This window comes from Eretmochelys imbricata, chromosome 28 (genome assembly GCF_965152235.1).
Source record: "Eretmochelys imbricata isolate rEreImb1 chromosome 28, rEreImb1.hap1, whole genome shotgun sequence".
Lineage (NCBI taxonomy): Eukaryota > Metazoa > Chordata > Testudines > Cheloniidae > Eretmochelys > Eretmochelys imbricata.
The window spans coordinates 5,917,754-5,940,168 of NC_135599.1; the positions used below are offsets into that span (position 1 = coordinate 5,917,754).

General features: G+C 47.0%; 1 protein-coding gene across 1 annotated transcript; it reads left to right on the plus strand.

Moving 5' to 3' along the window:
* Positions 1-162: 162 nt before the first annotated feature.
* Positions 163-21,433, plus strand: LOC144258266 (uncharacterized). Its single transcript, XM_077806708.1, has 5 exons — positions 163-217; positions 5,739-5,820; positions 8,717-8,843; positions 15,367-15,480; positions 15,846-21,433. The coding sequence occupies exons 2-5, from the start codon at positions 5,797-5,799 to the stop codon at positions 17,486-17,488; spliced, it is 1,908 nt and encodes a 635-aa protein (XP_077662834.1). The 5' UTR covers positions 163-217; positions 5,739-5,796; the 3' UTR covers positions 17,489-21,433.
* The last annotated feature ends 982 nt before the right edge of the window (positions 21,434-22,415 follow it).

Sequence of the window (22,415 nt, forward strand, 5' to 3'; positions counted from 1 at the left end):
ACGTGGGGGGCGGGGGAACCCGGCTGCGAAGGCGCCGCGGCTCTGCCGGGCTCTTGCGGGGCCGTTGGAGCCGGAGCCGGAGCAGGGTTTTAGGTCGCCCGGCTCTGGGCATGCGCAGATCGGGGGAGGGGGTTGGGAGTTGAGCATGCGCAGATCGGGGGGGGTGGGCGGAGAGCCGGGCATGCGCAGATCGGGCCGGCGGCGCTGCAGCTTCCAGGTACCGGAGCGAGCCGCGGGGGCGGGCGGTGACTCTGCCCCGTGTCCGGGGGGGGCGGCGCGCGCGGGAGAAGGGGGGCGGGGGGAGACCTGAGGGAAGGGGGGAGGGAAAATGTGGGCGCAGCCCGGACGTGGCCGGGGGGGGGAAGAGGCGGGGGCGGGGGCTGAGATCCCCCCGGATTTACCGCTGCCCCCTCCCCTGGGACCCCCCCCCCCGCTCCCGCCCTGCCCCCTTTCTGTCCTCACAGCAGCGAGGGGGAGCCGGGGTGACCTCCCCCTCCCCCACCTCCCTGAGACGGGCTCTGCCCCCCCCGTACCCCGTTTCCTCCCCCCTCCGCCCGTGGCCAGTTCAGGTCTCCGGTCTGGGGGGTCCCCTGCCCCCCATTTTCCCTGCAGGGACGTGCCCTTCGCCTGTGCCCCGTGTTCTCCTCCCCTTCACAATAGCCAATGAAATCTTGGAAACAATTATGCAAATAGATCCCATTGCTATTAGAACACCATGGTATTAATGCTGATTCAAAAGCGAAAATAAAATTTTGAGATAAACGCATGAGAAATGAACTGAGCCCTAATTTCCATGTGTTAATGCCTGAAATTTTGACACTCGCTCACACCATCTTTTTTGTTTTTTAAAACGGATGCACGACACACAGTCAAGTTAATTAAAGCACACCAGTTATTGACTGCTTTGTGTTGCATAAACATCTGATTAAGCACCTAATTAAAACTGTACCACTGTAAGTGGAAATGCATCAACACAGCTTAGCTCCAATGTGTTTAAATGTGAATGAAAAGTTTCTAAGCTAAATACATGGCAGGATGGTAAACGGGGGAAAATATACAGAAGTGCCTCTACCCAGTCCTGTTGACTTCTTGTCCCAATCCCCCGTGAGTTCTGGCCTCCTGGTCAGCTCAGCTCCCAGTCCATGTTGATTTCACTCTACACACACAGATGAAAAAAATATTTATATAGGTAAAATACAGAAATGCTTCTGGAGATATTAAAGTTTGATTGAAGGATATTTACACTGTATATTTTTGCATGTGACGATGACAATTTGTGTTTGAACCATTATAAAGATTTGGCTTTTTGAATCTCAACGTTTACTGAAATTAAATAATTGTTGTCTGACCACCCTCATAACTTCCCACAACGCTGAACATTGAAATTGTAAACATTGAAAAAAGGGCTTAAAAATAAATACTCATATCATCATTTGAAATCTGGAAACAAAAATTGACAAAATGAATTTTGCGAAACCCACTTAACAGCAATCGCAATGTGCTAGGGGATGGAAATTCACAGCTAAGGCACCCAACCTTAATTCTGCCCTGTAGTGACTCCAGTTAATCGCCATGGGCTAAGAATAAGGCATTTTACTCTATAAAGTTCCAGATTAGATTATACTGATTTGTAAAGACACATGAGATCTTTCTCTCAGGGTATCAACTTCACTGGGTTGTTTCCTTTATTGGTAATTCCCAAAAGTCAATAGATAAATACCATTCTATCAGTTTGAAGTGGCCATTTCAGATTTCTGGCGAGTGTCTCTTATTTTGCACTAGGGGCCAGGTCCTTAGAGCGACGGGGCCTTGGTTTCATTTTAACTTGTGCATGCTCAGCAGTTTCTGGAATTTGGTTCAAAGTATTTACATGTTTCCCTGGCCTGTTCTTAAAAGTGCTGCTATACAAAGTGAGGAGGGGCAGAAATTCACTGCAGGATGAGGAGCCGAGTCTCTTTGGTATTTATAGCTTATCGGAAGGAGGACCGGGATTGTTGGGTGTCTGATGATTTAATAATAAACTCACAAATATCATAGTTTGTAATGAATTTTCACCTTCTGATTCCCATAACCTACTAATTTTCCCTGGCTGCCCCCGGCAGTCTGGGGTGGAAGTACTGGTAAACTCCTTTGGCCAGTGTGGAACCTAAGGCACAAGGATCTTTCAGTGGCTGGCTCAAAGTCACCCAGAGTGAAATTCACTTCACTGGATAAATCCCTAGTTGCTGGTCTCTGCAGAGGAGTGAGGAGGTGAATTCCATCCCCCATTCCTGGGCATGGACCCCCCTCACCCACACTCTTCACCCCAATCTCAGACACAACCCTAGCCTTCCCTTGCAGTGATGGACCCACTTGATGCTGCCAGAGCCATCTACCATGGGACCTAGAGGGGGCAGAGGCTCCAGAACTGCTACCATGCTCCTCATGCTGTACTGGAGTTGCCCTGGCTTTCCAGTCTGCAGATGGATCTAGTTGTTTGGGTACCCAACCCGTGCACCCACCACACATGAAGGTGGTCCCTCATATAGGACACAAGCATACCCAGGGGGCAGAAGGGATATGTAGTTTCTTCCAGGGGCTTGAAAATGTTTGGTTAAAAGTCCTGAACTCTGTTTTCCTGTTTGTCTTCTTCTGCCACTTTCAGATCTCTTGGAGAGACCCAGGTGGGTCTAGGTTTAAGAACCTATTAAAATACCTCTCTTTGATATCCTGTGACCAGCATGGCTTTTCCCTTTGTACCCCCTCCCACTCTCACCTCCCCCTCAGCTGAGACTGACCCATGTGATGGGAAAATAAGGGAGTTCAGTCCTGTCACTGGATTGGGTCTTGCCAGCACTAACAGGAGAGAAAGCCTGTGTGCATTAATGACAGTGGCAGCTCTGGGACTCGGAGACATAGGGCGAAGAGATGGGAGTGAGCAGGTGATGTTTGTGCAGGGTGTGAGTAACTCATGTGGGAATTCTGCGCCACTGCGTACGCACAGAATTCACGTCCAGCGCAGAAGTTTATTTATTTATTTATTTTGAATGAAGAAAATACATTGTGCCCAAGAAGTGCTGCAGTTCTGCCATTCGCCCACCACAGGCCCCCGTGGCACCAGAACAGAGAGCAGGGTTCTTCTTGGTGGGAAATTGTTGCCCTGAGCTACACCCCAAATGGGAAGAGAGTTAGTGGGTGCAACTTGGGAGAGTCCTGAGACACGGTAGCCTCTGGGGGTGGGGACAGAGTGGTCGTTCTCTACTCGCAAGAGGGTGTGGAAGGGGCACAGGAGGAACGAGTGTCCCACATGGAGACTGACCTGCCCCCGGTCACCCAGTTCCAGCCGCTTCTGCCCCCCACCATACTCCAAACCTCTTCACCCCTCCAACTATCAGCTGCCAGTCTTCCCGCGCTGCTACCACTTCCTGACTGGCAGAGAATCTCTAAGCCGGGAGGGGTAGGGGGGCAAACTTTTTGGCCCAACAGCCACATCTGGGTGGGGAAACTGTACGCAGGGCCGTGAATCTAGGGCTGGGGGTTGGGGTGTGGGAGGGAGTGCAGTGTGCAGGAAGGGGTTCAGGGCAAGGGGTTGGGGTGCATGGTGCAGGAGGAGGCTCAGGGCAGTGGGTTGGGGTGCAGCAGGGGTAGAGCAGGTGCTGAAGGCAGGGTGTTGGGGTGCAGGAGGGGGTGTGGAGTACGGGGGGGCTCAGGGCAGGAGGTTGGGGTGTGGCAGAGGGCTCAGGGCAGGGGATTGGGGTTTCAGGGTGCAGGAGGTGTTCGGCCCAGCGCCGCTTATCTTGAGCGGCTCCATGGTGGCTGCGTCGTTTAGTGGGACTAAGGCAGGCTTCTTGCCTCCCCTGGCCCTGCACCGCTCCCGGAAGTGGCCAGCATCTCCAGCAGTGGCTCCTGGCGGTGGGTTGGGGCTGCCCTCGCCAGTGGGTACCACCCCCAAAGATGTCATTGGCGCGGTTCCCCATTCCCGGCCAAAGGGAGCTGCGGGGAACGGTGCCTGCAGGCGAGGGCAGTGAAAGCCAATTGTCTGAAGCCCCCTTTAGTCACTGACGAAGCAACATCCCAGATGGAAATAATAGAACTTTTGGAAGATTGAAATCCGTTCAGAAGGCAGAGGGGACCCTTACTTTCTGGAAATCTGTACCAAAGGTTAAATACCCCAGAGGTACAGCCCTATAATTAATTTCGATGTTTCCCTCAACCTATCTTTGCAAGTCTCTCTTCTCGACACTCAAACATGTGAAATCCAAGCACCGATCCATTTTGACAGACAGCCACTTAAGAGAACTGCTGCGTGTGAGCACAACTGAACACAAACCAAACTTCAAGGGAATTGTTGAAAGCAAGGATTGGCAGAAGTCCCACTAAGTAAAAGATTAAGTTATTATTGTTTACTATACATTATAAATGTATAATATAAATTATATAAGTTGATAATGTATGAGTGTGCATATATACACACACACACACACGTGTATAATCGTTACATATGAATGAGGCTCTTTGGCAATGTACATTGGTAAATTCTGGCTCCTTCAAAGGCTCAGGTTTGCCACCCGTGATCTAGACCGTCACGGACAGGTGTTTGTCCATCCTGCTCTTAAATATCCCAAATGATGGAGATTCCACAACCTCCCTAGGCAATTTATTCCAGTGCTTCACCACCCTGACAGTTAGGAAGTTTTTCCTAATGTTCAACCTAAACTGCCCTTGCTGCAATTTAAGCCCATTGCTTCTTGTCCTATCCGCAGAGGTTAAGAAGAACAATTTTTCTCCCTTCTTCTTGTAACAACCTTTTATGTACTTGAAAACTGTGATCATGTCCATTCTGTCTTCTCTTCTCCGGACTGAACAAACCCAATTTTTGCAATCTTCCCTCACAGGTCGTGTTTTCTAGACCTTTAATCATTTTTGTTGCTCTTTTCTGGACTTTCTCCAATTTGTCCACATCTTTCCTGAAATGTGACACCCAGAACTGGACGCAGTACTCCAGTTGAGGCCTAATCAGTGCGGAGTAGAGTGGAAGAATTACTTCTTGTGTCTTGTTTCAGAGGGGTAGCTGTGTAAGTCTGTTTCAGAACAAACAATGAGGAGTCTTGTGGTCTGAAGAAGTGGGTCATAGCCCACGAAAGCTTATGCTCTAATAAATGTGTTAGTCTTTAAGGTGCCACAAGACTCCTCATTGTTCTTGTGTCTTGCTGACAATACTCCTGCTAATACATCCCAGAATGATGTTTGATTTTTTTGCCACAGCGTCACACTGTTGACTTATATTTAGCTTGTGATCCACTATGACTCCCAAATCCCTTTCCGCAGTGCTCCTTCATAGTCATTTCCCATTTTGTATGTGTGCAACTGATTGTTCTTTCCTAAGTGGAGTACTTTGCATTTGTCCTTATTGAATTTCATCCTTTTTACTTCAGACCATTTCTCCAGTTTGTCCAGATCATTTTGAATTTTAATCCTCTCCTCCAAAGCACTTGCAACCCCTCCCAGCTTGATATTATCCGCAAACTTGATAAGTGTAATTGAGAGCCTCTGTTACTGGGAGGGTTTCACCATGTCTCAGAGGGTTCCACCCTCGTGGGAGGGGGCTAGGCCAGTACTGGAATAAGGTCACTCTGTGCTTCACAGTGTGGCAGAACCTAGAATGTCCATTAGCAGGGAAAAATCCTGGGGGGAATTGGCTTGTGGAATGGACAAAAGCCCCATCTGAATTCTCTCACATTCCCTTCTCGCCCTGGCAGGCTACAGAATAACGTCCACGTTTCACTCCAGATCATCCCATCCTCCCGGGGGAAGGAAATGGCTGCAATGGATCTGGCTCAGGTAAGGGATTATGAGGGAGCTGGTGGTGGGTTCTGCTTGGAGGGAGAGGAGCAGTAAATGCATAGGAGGGTGGGAGCTTCTCCTCTAGCAGGAAATATCTAGGGTTGAGAAAGGGAGGGGACAGGATGTGACAAATCTGCTGAGACTTTTGTAATCTTGGGAGTGATGGGTTGTAACCCCTGGAGTGCAGTCTGGGGGCTTCTGGGAACCACTGTGCCCTCTAACCCTCAAGGTGGGCTGGCCCTTCTCACACTGCTTTGCTGGAGTTTCAGCCAGCCTCTCCAGGCCCTCTTATCATTCAACATGACAGCAGGTGGCATCATATATCCAACTAAGCTACCTGAGTGCTTTACCTAAGTCACTCAAGGACAGATAGAAGACAACAGCCAATTTCCCAGCTCCCCAGTTTTGCACCCATGCTGGAGTATAAACCCAGAATTATACTGTCTTCAACCGGACAGGGATCTGTACAATATAAATTCATGAATATAGTTTTCCTTCCCCTTGATGTGGGAAAGAGATGCACAACAAGCTTGTGTTAACCAAGCTGAGATTTTTTTCTCCTCAGACACTTCACTCAAAATACACTGGCTAAGATAAAGCATAAAACAAGATTATTAACTACAGAAAGATAGATTTTAAGTGATTATAACAGTTAGCAAACAGATCAAAGCAGAATACCTAGCAAATAAACAAAAATGCAAACTAAGCCTAGCATGCTAGATAGATAGGACATGAATTAACAATTTGTCACCCTGACTGTTGATACAAGCAGTTCACCAAGTTTCCATACACAGGCTAGAAATCCCTTTAGCCTGGGACCAGCACTTCTGCCAGCTCAGTCTTTGTTCCTCAGGTGTTTCCAGGAGTTCTCTTGTGTGGGGAGTGAGGCCAAGAGATGATGTCACACCCCACATTCATATAGCTTTTCCATATGGTGGGAACCCTTTGTTCCAAAGTCACTTACCAGTCCACTTTGTGGAAAAATACAGGTACCAAAGTGGAGTTCAGTGTCATGTGGTCTGGTCACATGCCCTAGCATGCCCTGCTGAGTCATAGTAGCCATTACTCATAGGCTGGCAGAAGGCTATTCACTGGAAGGCTAAGCTATTCCGTGGTCCATTATCTTTGTTGATGAGCCATCCGCACTTGTCGAGCTTCTTCGTTGTTGTACCTGAAAGGCTAGTTATGGGTATTACCCAGAGTGAGCACAATTGAAATGCAGATATATAGACAATATCGGTAACTCCAGATACAAACATGATACATGGATACAAATAGGATAATCATATTCAGCAAATCATAACTTTTCCAATGACACCGCACATGACTCATCTTGTAAAAAATGCATCATAGTTATGTGCTAATCATATTATTATCATGCCATTATGCTGAATATGGGGTGTAGTGTCAGATTGAGCCTAGTTTCCAGGCACAGGAGTTGGGAATGGAACTTCCCCTCCTTGTGGAACAGGAAATAACCCCCCAGCCAGGGCTGGGAAAACTTCCCAGACTCCCAGTGTTGGAGCCTGAATCTACTGACACTTGATTCGTTACCACCACCCCCAATCTTTGTGGCAACTGCAAACTTTATCAGTGATGATTTTATATTCTCTTCTAGGTTATTGATAAGAATGTTAAATAGCACAGGGCCATGAACCAATCGTTGCGGGAACCCACTAGAAATAAATCCACTTCACCATGGTTCTCCATTTACAATCACCGTTTTTAATCTATTTAATGTATGCCATGTTTATTTAGTATCATTCTAGTTTTTTAGTCAAAATATTGTGCTGAACCAAGTCATATGCCTCATAGAAGTCTAGGTATATTACATCAATACTATTTGCTGCAGCCAAACTTTTGATCTCATCCAATAAGGATATCCAGTTAGTTTGATAGGATCTATTTTCTCTAAACCTTCGTTAACGGGTACTAATTATATTACCCTCCTTTTTTTCTTTATTAATGAAGTCAAGTATCAGCTGCTCCATTATCTTGTCCAGTATCGATGTCAGACTAACACTCTTGTAATTAGCTGGGTCATCTCTTTTACACTTTTTAAATATTGGCACAGCATTAGCTTTATTCCAGTCTTCTGGAATTTCCCCTGTGTTCCAAGTCCTAATTAAAATCAACATTAACAGTCCACCACACTCCTCCACCGGGTCATTTTAAAACTCTTGGAAACAAGTTATCTAGACCTGCTTATTTAAACATGTCTACCTTTAATAGCTGCTGTTTAACATCCTCGTGAGTTATTGTTGGAATGGAAAAAGTGTCGTCGTCAACATCTTATGATATGAGTTACATCATCTGTTTTTCCCCAAATCCAGGAGAGAAACATTTATTGAACACTTTTACCTCTTCTGCATGATTTTTGATAATTCTGCCATTTCCATCTGCTAATGGACCACTGACATTGTTAGGATTGATTTTGTCCCTAATATACTTTTAATAACTTCCTTCTTATTTTCCTTGATTCGTCATTGATTTCTGATAGCTTCCCTTACCAATTTTCTACAATTCTGACCTTTTAACTTATAGTTTTTACTATTGACATTCCCTGTCTTCCATGTATTTTATTTGGAGAGTGTCGGGATTCCTACCAGGGAGCCACCAGCAAGGTCCAGAGACAGGCCCATCTCCTATATCAAGCTCTGGGTAGTAGGTATGTGATAAATGTGAAGACCCTGCCTCCGTCTGTCAGCTGGGAGACACAAAGGTTCTCTCTTTCTACCCTGTGAGGCATCCTGGCTGCTCTAAGCAAGATGGAGGTGGAACTCAGTTAACATGTGCCTCCCGGAGCGTCCATTTACCTGGTGCTGCTGTTCCGTGAATAGTGGGGTTGAGACTGGGGAAGCTGGTACTGAGTGTGGGACTCTTGGTCTTTCAGGGGCTGGTGACTTTCAAGGAGGTGGCTGTGTATTTCACCAAGGGGGAATGGGCTCTGTTGGACCCCACTCAGAGAGCCCTCTACAGAGACGTCATGCAGGAGAACTATGAGACGGTGGTCTTGCTGGGTAAGGAGTCCTGTCCCCTCAGTTATTAGAAGCTCTAAAGAACCTGAGTAGTAATAACTTTATACCTTTATTCCTCATACAAGTTTTGACATGTTTCCTTGTCCCCCCTTTTTTTTGCCTCATCTCCCACCCACTAGTATAATTTTTGGATATGTGCTTTTTGGTGCCATCAGTCATTTTAAAAATGCATTTAATGTATCCTTATTGGCTACATTAATAACTGTAGCTTTCCTGCCTTTTCCTCATTTTAAGAGGAAAATATGCTGCTTGTAGGATTCTAAATTGAGTAAATAGGTGTATGGCTCATGCATGGCTTGTGTGACAGTCAGATGAGCTCCTCTTTTGATAGGAGAGGGCATAATGTTGCCGTTCAGGACCCCACGGGTGAAGGGAGAACAGAGCCATGGGAGGCTCCATGTCTAGTTGGCAGCCGGTGTCAAGTGGAGTGCCCCAGGGGTCGGTCCTGGGGCCGGTTTTGTTCAATATCTTCATAAATGATCTGGAGGATGGTGTGGATTGCACTCTCAGCAAATTTGCGGATGATACTAAACTGGGAGGAGTGGTAGATACGCTGGAGGGCAGGGATAGGATTCAGAGGGACCTAGACAAATTGGAGGATTGGGCCAAAAGAAATCTGATGAGGTTCAATAAGGATAAGTGCAGGGTCCTGCACTTAGGATGGAAGAACCCAATGCACAGCTACAGACTAGGGACCGAATGGCTAGGCAGCAGTTCTGTGGAAAAGGACCTAGGGGTGACAGTGGACGAGAAGCTGGATATGAGTCAGCAGTGTGCCCTTGTTGCCAAGAAGGCCAATGACATTTTGGGATGTATAAGTAGGGGCATAGCGAGCAGATCGAGGGACGTGATCGTTCCCCTCTATTCGACATTGGTGAGGCCTCATCTGGAGTACTGTGTCCAGTTTTGGGCCCCACACTACAAGAAGGATGTGGATAAATTGGAGAGAGTCCAGCGAAGGGCAACAAAAATGATTAGGGGTCTGGAACACATGAGTTATGAGGAGAGGCTGAGGGAACTGGGATTGTTTAGTCTGCAGAAGAGAAGAATGAGGGGGGATTTGATAACTGCTTTCAATTACCTGAGAGGTAGTTCCAGAGAGGATGGTTCTAGACTATTCTCAGTGGTGGAAGAGGACAGGACAAGGAGTAATGGTCTCAAGTTGCAGTGGGGGAGGTTTAGGTTGGATATTAGGAAAAACTTTTTCACTAGGAGGGTGGTGAAACACTGGAATGCGTTGCCTAGGGAGGTGGTGGAATCTCCTTCCTTAGAGGTTTTTAAGGTCAGGCTTGACAAAGCCCTGGCTGGGATGATTTAATTGGGTATGGGTCCTGCTTTGAGCAGGGGGTTGGACTAGATGACCTCCTGAGGTCCCTTCCAACCCTGATATTCTATGATTCTATGGAGGGGAGGAGAAGGGGAGGGAGGAGATAATCTTGGGGTGCCAGGAAATGGGGAGGGTGTGTCCAGGGTTAGAGCTAAGAAGTAGCAGGAAGGGATGAGGTACTGCGAGACGAGGAGGGAACACAAGAACTTCCCAAGGTGCCGGGAGGTGGTGCCCGCTGAGAGTAATGGGACGAAGGGGAGGGGGAGTGTGGAGGAAGGGCACCCAGGAAGTAGGCTGGGTGGGTCAGTGGGAGGGAGGAGGGGTTTGGGGATGTAGAGCTGTGGGGGATCCCAGACCTTTAACCCCGAATCCCTACCCAGGCCTTGTTGGTTTAGAGCCTACACTCCAGTTTTATTTCTGTTGAGTTTCACTTCATTATACATTTTATTCCCAAATATTTTTATTTTAACTCTTGACCTCCCTCTCCCACTCCTTACCCCCCTCCACAAATAACCTCCCCACCTCTATGCACAGCTTTCCTGGCCACCGATCCTGAGTCCTTGCTGCATTCCTTCTTCCCATAACAGGGCCACTACCCAGGCACAAATGGGCACGTTGATGATGATGTGACAGGGTGGTGGTGGAGCCTGTACAATTTTTACACCTACGTATTGGGGTACAACTTGCCCTTGTACATGGCTGCTCAGAGTTAATTGAGAAGATGAAATCTGGTGAAACACACAGAAGCTTGATTTAATACAGACAGTTATAACTGAAATCGTAGGCAAGGATCAAGTCACATAACGATTAGACTAAGGTAAGTATAGTAAAGAGGCTCTTGCACTGTGCATACTTCCAAGTTATGGACACCATTGGAAACAAAGATCGAGGGGCAAGGGAGACCATCAGAAGGGAGGCCCTCCTTCCGTTTACACTGTCTCGGGACCCAACAAAATGAATCAATGGTAACTCGGAGAGGTATTTTATCCGCTTTCTTATGGTAATAGATGGCTATATCCCATATCTGCTCCTTTACTCTGATTACAGTAATGTCAATAGCTGCCCCAACCCATATGTGGCCTTTGGGAAGTCCATAATTAAGCATCAAGCATTAATACTCATGATTTACATCACTTATTTATTAATAATTCCAATCTATGAATTAGGTCCAACTGCTGAGATACTGCATAGCAACTTAATTGCTAAAGCCCCCACCCCAAACTTCCTTCTTTCAGAATCCTGTGGCATATTGCACCTGTTTGAGGTTACTCGGTAGTCTCTCAAAATGAGGGTGCAAAATGTCTGACCTGGGATTCTCTCCTTAGGCGTGTTCAGGTAAATCCCAGACTTCAGCATAACTACTCCCATGAAGCCTCAACCTAATATAAGGCCCTTAACCGTAGCAAGCTTAACAGCCCATTTATTTATGTTCACCTACTTTCCCCTCCATGCATGTTCCAAGCTAAAAAGCAATACTCTGATAATGACATTTTACCTCCAGCGAGCATAAAATTGCCAAAAATACATGAGACTAGGTCATAGATCATAAAATCAGTTTGGTGTCAACAGGAGTGAGAGTTTGGAGAGAGTCTTGTCCCCCTGCTCTCCCCATCTGCAGCAGCCACAAGCTGTCTTCCCTGCAGGCTCCTTGGATCTTTGAGCCTGGCCCTCCTGTAGTTGCACGGCCCAGTTCTTGTTTCTTACATTTTCCTTTTCCGGAAGAATTAGAGGCTGTTTCTCCTGAATTTTAGTGTTTCATTCCCTAGTCTTCTCCACGCACTGGGGGAATTTAATTCTCCCTCCCATTACACCTGAGTCAGTAGATTTCACAATTCCCCAGAATGTGCTTTTGCGATGTCACAGTTCTGGGGTAGCTAAGCCTTTGACCTGCTTCCATGATCTGTTCAAGGAATGGCCTCTTAGGTATCAGGCCTCTAGCCAGCCCCTTTCTGTGGGTAGGGACCCACATGCCTCTCCTTTTTGACCAGGGTTTGAAGATTGCAGCTTATCATCCACTGTGTTCACTGGACTGACCTCCAGTTCCTGAGCTTTGCTTTCTCTCCAAGGGCAGTGAGCTGTGTGTGTTTGGTAGAGGTGGGAATTTTGGTGATACTTCTATCATGGCAATACGTACCTCAGTTTCCCTCTGTGATTGGTATTGCTACGATTAGAAAGAGCAGGAGACAGGAGGTGTTTTGTCACGTAACTGTCATGGGGTGATATGAATGGGTCATTAAGGACTGGCTGGAACCAACTTACATCAATGGAATACTGATCATTAATGATCTGGAGGATGGTGTGGATTGCACCCTTAGTAAGCTTGCAGAGGACACTAAACTGGGAGGAGTGGTAGATACGCTGGAGGGTAGGGATAGGATACAGAGGGACCCAGACAAATTGGAGCATTGGGACAAAAGAAATCTGAGGAGGTTCAACAAGGACAAGTGCAGAGTCCTACAGTTAGGACGGAAGAATCACATGCACCGCTACAGACTACGGACCGAATGGCTCGGCAGCAGTTCTGCAGAAAAGGACCTAGGGGTGACAGTGGACGAGAAGCTGGAGATGAGTCAGCAGTGTGCCCTTGTTGCCAAGAAGGCCAATGGCATTTTGGGATGTATAAGTAGGGGCATTGCCAGCAGATCGAGGGACGTGATCGTTCCCCTCTATTCGACACTGGTGAGGCCTCATCTGGAGTACTGTGTCCAGTTTTGGGCCCCACAATACAAGAAGGATGTGGGAAAACTGGAAAGAGTTCAGCGGAGGGCAACAAAAATGATTAGGGGTCTGGAACACATGACTTATGAGGAGAGGCTGGGGGAACTGGGATTGTTTAGTCTGCAGAAGAGAAGAATGAGGGGGGATTTGATAGCTTTCAGCTACCTGAAAGGGGGTTTCAGAGAGGATGGATCTAGACTGTTCTCAGTGGTAGCGGATGAGAGAACAAGGAGTAATGGTCTCAAGTTGCAGTGGGGGAGATTTAGGTTGGATATTAGGAAAAACTTTTTCACTAGGAGGGTGGTGAAACACTGGAATGCGTTACCTAGGGAGGTGGTGAAATCTCCTTCCTTAGAGGTTTTTAAGGCCTGGCTTGACAAAGCCCTGGCTGGGATGATTTAGTTGGGGATTGGTCCTGCTTTGAGCAGGGGGTTGGACTAGATGGCCTCCTGAGGTCCCTTCCAACCCTGATATTCTATGATTCTATGACAGAGAGAAGGGAATAATTGTTCCCTGTCCATGGGAGGATCTCAGCTTGGCTGAGTGAAGCATACATGGACTCGTTATATTTTTGGGAGCAAGAAGAATTGGGCTCGCAGACGCAGGGAGCTCTACAGAAGCGAAGGGAATGGACAGGCACAGTAAAAGAAAACCAAAGTGTTTTCTACACCAGCATGGCTCAAGAGCATTGGACTATATTGTCTTCTTCGCTTCTCTGTGCTAATCCAAGGACTTTCCTGTGCTGTTTTGGTTGACTAATAAACCCTGCTATGTTTTAAAAGTCTGCCCAGTGTCACAGCAAAAACTTGCTCTGTGCATTGACTGAGGAACAGTCTCTGAAGAGGAGTGTCGTTCAGCTGGACCTGCTGGGCAGAGCTCACAGGTTGAAATAGGAGCGTTGAAGCCGGAGGCTCAGTCTCTGATGTTGAAGCTCCACGGCTCATCCTTGTGGAAGAGTGGGACCCCTTGGGGGTCTAGTGCACTCAAGGGGCACCTCCCAAGGAGTGTTTAAAAGCCAGGGCATTGCACAGATCCTATGGATCCATGACAGTGTCAGTATGCCTTATGGGGAAAAGATATAAAACAAGAAAAGCATCTGAATACGTATTTACCATTGTCCCCTCCATCAGTTCTCTTGGGAATCCTGATAGTTTCCGAAGTATATTAAAACCTTCCTTAAAAGCGTACATCTTGGTTATCAGGTCATGTCAGTTTGTAGCCCAAAAAGACCCTCCTCAGTCAGCTCAAACTCAGCTGTTTCTCCCCAAAAAGTCTGTCGTCTTCAGTCTCCTGAAAGAGGTAAAATCAGTCACTACCCCTTTCTGCATGGGGCAAAGCTTCAAAAGCTGGAGAGCTGCATGCCCAGGCTTGAGATCTGGGGTTCATCACCCCGTAGTGACACCAGATTGCACAGGAAGCCAACCCCTCAGCCCTCCCCGGTATCATCTGGCCCATCTCAGCATCCTAGTCTGTGAAGTATTCATACTTGCAAGGGCTGCCTCAAATATACAGATAACAGTCATAACTCGTGGCAGTGTTTGCTGGCAATGAAAACCGAGTAATTGACAAATATGAACTATATATAATCCTTTAGAGGGTGAAAGTGCATTGGGGGGAGGGGACAGGAGCCAGCTGTGTGGGGGAGGTGGGGCCCAGACACTGGGCATTGAGAGCCTAGAGCCAGCTGTGCGCTGGAGAGATGGGGCATGAACCAGCTGTGTGCAGGGGAGAGGTGCTGTGGATACGGCCGCGAGCAGCTGTGAGTGCCGTCCTCTCTGCAGCATGATGAGAGAGCCTGGCGTCCCACTGCTGATCCCAGACTTGTATGAGGAGGGAAGAAATTGGCAGCAAGTCTCAACCGCAGCCAGCCCCCAGCCTCTGCCCTGCACCCTGGGGAGGAGTCGGGTGTCTCCAGACAGAAATCTGGGGGGTTGTGACCCTGCATGCCCCACCCACCCTCTGATCAGCAATTCCGGATATTAACAGTGATTCCAGAAACAAAGAGTAATTTCGGGAAAAAATGCAGTCCTAGCGACAATTTCCGGAAAACACTGGCCCTGGTTGTAACATTAAATCCAATAGTCTCAAGATCTAGGCCTGTGTTTGATCAGATCTGTCACTCTGCCTTCACGGAGTTCACTCTGCTGGTGGGTTCTACCCCTTCCCCCATTCTGTGTCTGCCTTGTCTATTTAGATTGAAACTTCTTCAGGGCACGGGCCATCAACGCTTCTCGGTTTGTACTGTGCCTAGCAAAATGAGGACCCACTGTTAGTTGGCCCTTAGGCACTAAGGTAATGAATATGATTTATAATAATCATCTCCTGGCCCTTTGAGCCAAGGAAGCCGGGCTTGGGATGTTACTACTTAAAAATGAGCTGGGCTTAAAAGCATGGAATATTCTTTGTGACAAGTATCTGACAAATTCCACTGACCTCCCTTGTTTTCTTTGCCTTGAGCAGGGTTTCCAGTTTCCAAATCTGATGTGATCTCGCAGCTGGAACAAGGGGAAGAGCCATGGGTCCCAGACCTCCACGGCTCTGAGAAAGAAGTGCTCCTGAGAGCTGCCTGCACAGGTGAGGAATTGATTAAACCAACCCCAAAACTGTCGGTGAGTACAGGAAACATTTGAGATGCCCTACAAAGATCTTGTGAGCTCTCCAAGTTCAGGATTGTTCCCTGCAGATGTGGAATCATTAGGCAGAGGTCACTCATGGCTTCCCACCTATCCTGACTGAAAACTGGCAACATATTCCTCTCCAATCTCTCTTTCCCCTGAGAGTTCTGGTGAGATTCAGACCCAGAACTGATCCCTTCCTCTCTCTCCTCTGGGGAAGGGTTTGGGGAAAATAAGATCCTGATAGATTTGATCTCTCCCGCACATATTTTGGTTTGTTCACCCCTTTTTCCATTCCTCTCTCTGAGATTTCCTTTCTCTCAGGTGCAGGGAGTGAGCTATGCCTGGATTCTCTCTGTCTCCCATCAGGTGATGGGATGGTGAATGAGAACAAGGAGAAACTCCACCAGGAAGATGCTGAACAAGTATTACCACATGAGATGTTCTCAGGAAGCTCCAAAGGGAATGTTTCCAGGAGTTGTGGACTCCCAGAAAAAGCAAAAGCCTGTGAGAGTCAGCACAGGCAAGAGGAAAACTTCAGTAGCCAGTCAGACCTTATTACATGCGAGAGAATCAACTTGGAAGAGACACGCTACACATGCCATGAGTGTGGGGAAAGTTTCAATGGGACCTCTGACCTTCTCACACATCAGAGAATCCACAGAGAAGAGAAACCCTACATGTGCTCTGACTGTGGGAAATGCTTCAATCGGAGCTCAGCCCTTATCACACATCGCAGGATGCACTCAGGAGAGACACCCTACACGTGCTCTGAGTGCGGGAAACGCTTCCGTTATAGCTCAGGCCTTACCATACATCAGAGAATCCACACAGGAGAGAGGCCCTACACGTGCTCTGAGTGCGGGAAGCGCTTCAGTCAGAGCTCACACCTTATCATACATCGTAGAATCCACACAGGAGAGACACGCTACACATGCCATGAGTGTGGGAAGTGCTTCAATCACAGGTCAAACTTTATCACACATTGGAGAACCCACACTGGAGAGAAACCCTACACCTGCTCTGAGTGCGGGAAAGGCTTCAGTCGGAGCTCAACCCTTACCATACATCAGCGAATCCACACAGGAGAGACGCCCTACACCTGCTCTGAGTGTGGGAAACACTTCAACCAGAGCTCAACCCTTACCATACATCAGCGAATCCATACAGGGGAGATGCCCTACGCATGCTCGGAGTGCGGGAAACGCTTCCGTTATAGCTCATACCTTATCTCACATCAGCGAATCCACACAGGAGATTTGCTGTACGTGTGCTCTGAGTGCGGGAAAAGCTTCAACCAGAGCTCGACCCTCATCTCACATCAGCGAATCCACACAGGAGAGATGCCCTACACGTGCTCTGAGTGCGGGAAAAGCTTCCGTTATAGCTCAGGCCTTACCATACATCAGAGAATCCACACAGGAGAGACGCCCTACACATGCTCTGAGTGCGGGAAAAGCTTCAATCGGAGGTCAAGCCTTATCACACATTGGAGAATCCACACAGGGGAGACGCCCTACACATGTTCCGAGTGCGGGAAAAGCTTCAGTCGGAGCTCACACCTTATCAGACATCAGACAATCCACACAGGAGACACGCCTTACACGTGCTCCGAGTGCGGGAAAAGCTTCAATCAGAGCTCAAACCTGATCACACATCAGAGGATCCACACAGGGGCGACGCCCTACACCTGCTCGGAGTGTGGGAAAAGCTTCAATCAGAGCTCAAACCTGATCACCCATCAGAGGATCCACACAGGGGAGACGCCCTTCATGTGCTCTGAGTGTGGGAAAAGCTTTAGTCTGCACTCTCACCTTATCACACATCGTAGGATCCACACAGGGGAGAAACCCTACACGTGCTCTGAGTGCGGGAAACGCTTCAATCGGAGCTCAAACCTTATCACACATCGGAGAATCCACATGGGAGAGACGCCCTCCACGTGCTCAAACTTCAATCGGAGCTAGTGTGACCAGACAGCCAATGTAAAAAATTCGGACAGGAGGTAGGGGGGGAATAGGAGCCTATATGAGAAAAAGACCCAAGAATTGGGACTGTCGCTATAAAATTGGGGCATCTGATCACCCTAATCGTAGCTCAACCTTTATTAGACATCAGAAAATGCACATGAGAGAGAACTGTAACGAATGCCTTGAGGAGGGCTGGCCAAAGATTTATTTTTTTTTTACATCACATTTGCTAATTCCCACTTAGTGATCTGTGCACCATCTTCACCGTGGTCGCTCAGCTCCCCCAGATCAGTTGCCTGCTTCTGCCTTTTTGCAGCTCACCCTTCTTTGGGGTCAGTCCTGTGATCTTTTCTATGAACTCGTTTCCTTTTAAGTCGAAGGAGCGTGTGTCCCTCCAGCCAGGAATGTTCATCAGCTCCAGGTGGGAGAGAGACGTTTGATCCCAACAAGTTACACTGAGGCAAAAACTACCCGTGCCGTACATCCACTAGGACTGTACATGGTGTTGGCTGCTCAAGTTAGTGATCTTGATGTTAAAAGACAATTACAGTTGTCGTGCAGATGCAGCCGAGGTGCAGTGGTTGGCATTAGCTTTCCCCTTGACCTGACCTAAACTCCATCACATGTCCTAGTCTAAACAAACCCTGAGCATCACGGTTATACTGTTCCCCCATTTAAAAACAATTGTTAGTAATCAAGTTCCACCTTCGGGAAAAAATTGTTTCATTCCCAGTTGCTCTGATGTTGCTTCACGTTTTGCTGGAGAGCAGATATTTTTACTACCGTTTTCCTCACTTCAATATATTTTAAGTATAACAAAGAGCAGGAATAGGGAAGGGCTAGGGAAAAATGTCATTTCCCCTCTGTAACAACAGAAGAACATAGGGTAAATCAGAAGGATTCCCTTATTCCCCATCACCATCCCAATCCCCCTGTTGTTCAATTGGTAAGGTCAATATTTCCCTAAAGGGCTGGGAAGAGGATTCCCTAGTAAATGATTTGGAACTAAGCAAAACACCCATTCATTTGCCTCCCAAAGCAGTTGTGGCCCATGCCCTGCAGGAGGTTGCTCCTGAAGATCTCCCCTTCCTAATCAGGTGCATGTTGCCTATTATTTGGGAAATGCAATCCCTATCTAGGTAGAGATGGGAAAAATGGAAGTGACATTTGTGTTCAGCTCACTCCTGGGAGATGCTGCAAAGGTGTAGGAAATGAAATCCATGAGGAATGTGATGGAGCTGCAGAAAGACACCTATTTTGAATACATACCTGACATTTGGTGTCTTACAGGGATTCTGAGATGCACCTGAATTTAGTCCCTAATTTAAATCTGTGCCATCAGATTAGAGAAACAAAAGGGCATATTTTGCGGGAGTTATACCTCAGTATTGCTACTGGTATGTTGTGTGGTTGGTGAAGAATTCTACACCAGAGAAGAGTAAAATTACTCCAAGGAAGATCAAAGATTTGACAAGAACCCAGGTAGAAATTGCAGGTACTCGTGGTTGATTTTTCACCCCAGAGATGGACGCTATGGTGACCTGTGGCCCAGGTAAACTGTTTTTAGAACGCTGCTCCCTAGTTAAGTGGCATTGCTCACGGTCCTAAAGGATGCCATGATGAAATTTGGAACAACCATCCTTTACCATTTGGATCCCAAGTTTCATGAAGCACAGAGAGAAACAGCTGATTCCTTCAGAGCCATCCCATGCCTATGGGTCCCAATCTGGCTGCCTTGTTGGACAAGAAGCACTTCCATGCTGGTTAAATGATGGTAGCCAATGGGGGAGTGTATCAGATTCCAAGTTCAGGCTGCAGGATCCATGAGTGCTGAATCCCAAGTCTGTGGTTTGGTCCGTTTGTTTTGCTCTTGAGTCTAATGCATTTGTATCACTTCTCCACCTCTTGCTACTCTGAAAGATTAGAAAGTGTGAAAGTAGAGCACAGGTGGTTTTTCTCATGATGCAGCTTTCCCACATAGTGTGAGACCCCTTCCACCCACACTTTTGGGAGAAGACCCAGGGAGAAATGAACCCTCAGAAATGGAAGGCTCCTAGGTTATGGTAGAATGTGACTTCACACAGAGCTCACTGGGTGGAAATGGGAATTAAGAGAAAACTGCCCAAAAGGTTTATATTTTGTAATCTTTGAATAAATTCTCAGCGACAATGTAATTAAATATTAAGTTAATTAGTGTAAAGTAAGAGGCTGATTCTGTGAAAACTGTCAGTGTTACAATATAATTCAGGTTTTCTCCTAGTTCTCTCCCTGCTCCCTCCTACTATATCAGAAATGGTGGCTAATCCTGAAAAGTGAAACCTCACTCCGAAGGAATTAGAGTGGGGGGAACATATGAGAGAAATAGCATGTACGAAAATAGAGACGCAGTATAGACTGGAATGATTTCTCTTTCAAATGGAATTTATTTTGATAAACTTTAAAATAAATTTTCTGTTAAGAGGAAAATTGCTCGAGAGAAGCTGTGGAAGCTTTTACCCAGTTAGAGGGGAACAGCCACAGAGTTCCCCCGTTTGCTTGTTTGCTAAACAAAAACACATCAGGCAGGAGATGTCAGAATTTCAAATGGTGATGGATGCGTGATGATTTATTTTTGCAACCAGTTATTTTTGTGGGTGCTGAGGCCCTTTTCCTTTTGAGGAGGCCAGCTGTTCGAGCCCAGCTGTTTAACCCTCAGGCCTGGCCATGGAAACCTCCCCATTACTGGCCTTATGTTTCTTTCATGTTTAATACCTTTGGGGTTCGCACGTCCACACAACATGCGGTTTATGACAGCAGGTACTTTGAGAAAACCGCTGGGTTAAGCGGGGCTTTTTCAAACTGACATTGGCCCAAACTCTGCCTCACTTCAACTGGAGTGCGACACGTCTGTATTGAAGGATTCGTTCACAACTGATTTGCCCAGAGACCTCGGGGGAGGTGTGGTAAGGTAGAGTACGCTGGAATCTACAACAATAAAGGTAAGGGTGGAAGTCCTTCAGCTTTCAGATCAGCAAACATGTTGTGTTCACTCCCTCTGAAGCATCTGGCACTGGTCACTCTCAGGCTAGATGGACCATTGGTCTGACCTAGTGTAACCAGTCTTGCGTTCTATGTTATGTAAGTCATCTAAGAGAGACTCACTGCCAGGATCCCAGAACTGATCCCTCTGGGGAATGAAACACAACGTCGACAGGCTATGCAGCCTTCACTAGTCTCCTTGTACCTGAAAAGCCTGCTAGGCCGACGTGCTGGACCATCTATTGCATTACCTAGTTCCTAAACTGCAGCTACGGTTCCTACTCCAGGTGAATCCAAAGATGAAGAGCTACAGAGATCCAGCCCCTTGTAATCTTTGAAATTTATTTTCCTTTTTCAATTTTTGTCTATTGCTGTTTTTTTTATGAACATGGAGCCTTCCCAGCCCTTCTATTAGATTGCGGAGTAACAGTGTGGCTCAGTTCATGTGAGTGTGTGAACACCTCTGAAATCTACACAGGGAAGATGCAAGAGGGCGAGGAGAAGTATTAACTACACAATAGTGAAAACTGAGGAGAAAACTGTAATTCGCTTTGAGGTTGTGGTCTAAATGTAAGCAATAATTTGGTTTCGGTATTGAAAAATTCAGCTGGCTAAATCTGGAATGCACTGCCTGGGTGAAAATCTCCCGTTGGGGTTTCGGCATCACTAAATATGCCCTTCTCTCCTTGGGTTGCTGTTTTTGGAATTATAAGGGTTGATTTTTCTGCTGTATTAATCTGATGCTTGACTAAATTGATGACTTGATTCCAACCCAATATCCGGTTAACTCATTGATTTACTGATTTCACTTGAACTTTATCATTGTACTGTTTAACCCTTAGTTCGCTGAGTAGTATTTATAGTCATTTAGCCTTACTGATGTGTGTTCTTCGCTTTATTCATTCGTGTTAATAAAGCATGTAACTGGGATCTTGAGTCATTTCTTTCAATAAGCAACGGGGGCTGGCACTGAGGAGACTCGGAGCGGAGATCAGCCACTCCATGTCTGAGCCTTATCAGATTCCTCTAAATTAACACTTTGTTTCCCAAAGGGGAGCAAGGGAGGGGGCATTTATCTTCGTTCCAGCTGTGGCCGGGTGGGGAGGGAGAGCTCAGACCATCATGAAGGAAAGTAAGCTTCCCTACCCAGGTTTTCAGGAATTTGGGGAGAGGGTGCGGTGTGTCTGAGTAAGGAGAGATCAGTGAGGTGGGGCTGATCTGAGTAGGGCTCAGGGGTCTTGCTCTGCAATCTCTGCCATGGCCATGCCCAATCCTTACCCCAGTCTGGTTTGCCCAGGGGTTGGGCCTCGTCAGGCCAAGACGGGGTTGGAGGTCTAGTTGGAAGGGCTTTAAAAGGTAGTGGACAGCTTGTAGATTTCAGCCAGCAGGATGTCGGCAGAGTAAATGTGTGTGTGTGTTAATGGGACGTTGCTGAAAGAGGACAGGATGAAGGCGGTGCGGGCAACTGTAACTACATCTTCTGCTTCTCAGAAGCTTGAGTTTTCCAGATGTAGAGGTTCTGCAAGGGCCTGGTATTGCACCAGCCAACCTTAACTCTACATTAAGGGAGTGTTTTGCCCTTTAATTACCTCTCGGTATTAACGGGGCCGTGAGGCTGACTTCAGAGCTAAATGCTTAGAAAGGAAACAATGAAACTCTCCATTGTTCATGACTCATCTTAAAAAAAAATCACGTCCCTCCTGTCTGCACTGGCGAAGCTTTACCCTGTGAATAGCTCTCATTTCATTTCTTAGTTAATAACGTTTTAGCTAGTTTCCTATAAACCTGGCTTTGGAGTGAGATCTGAGGCCTAGTCTACACTAGCCCTACAAATTGACGTAAATTATGCTCGTTAAGCTACGTAAATTACGTAACTCAAATTGAGGTACCTTACATTGACTTAATG

Coding starts and splice junctions, on each gene's coding strand:
- LOC144258266 (XM_077806708.1), top strand. CDS start 5,797: ATGGCTGCAATGGATCTGGCTCAG. Junction 5,821..8,716: donor CTGCAATGGATCTGGCTCAG/GTAAGGGATTAT, acceptor TTGGTCTTTCAG/GGGCTGGTGACTTTCAAGGA. Junction 8,844..15,366: donor TGAGACGGTGGTCTTGCTGG/GTAAGGAGTCCT, acceptor TGCCTTGAGCAG/GGTTTCCAGTTTCCAAATCT.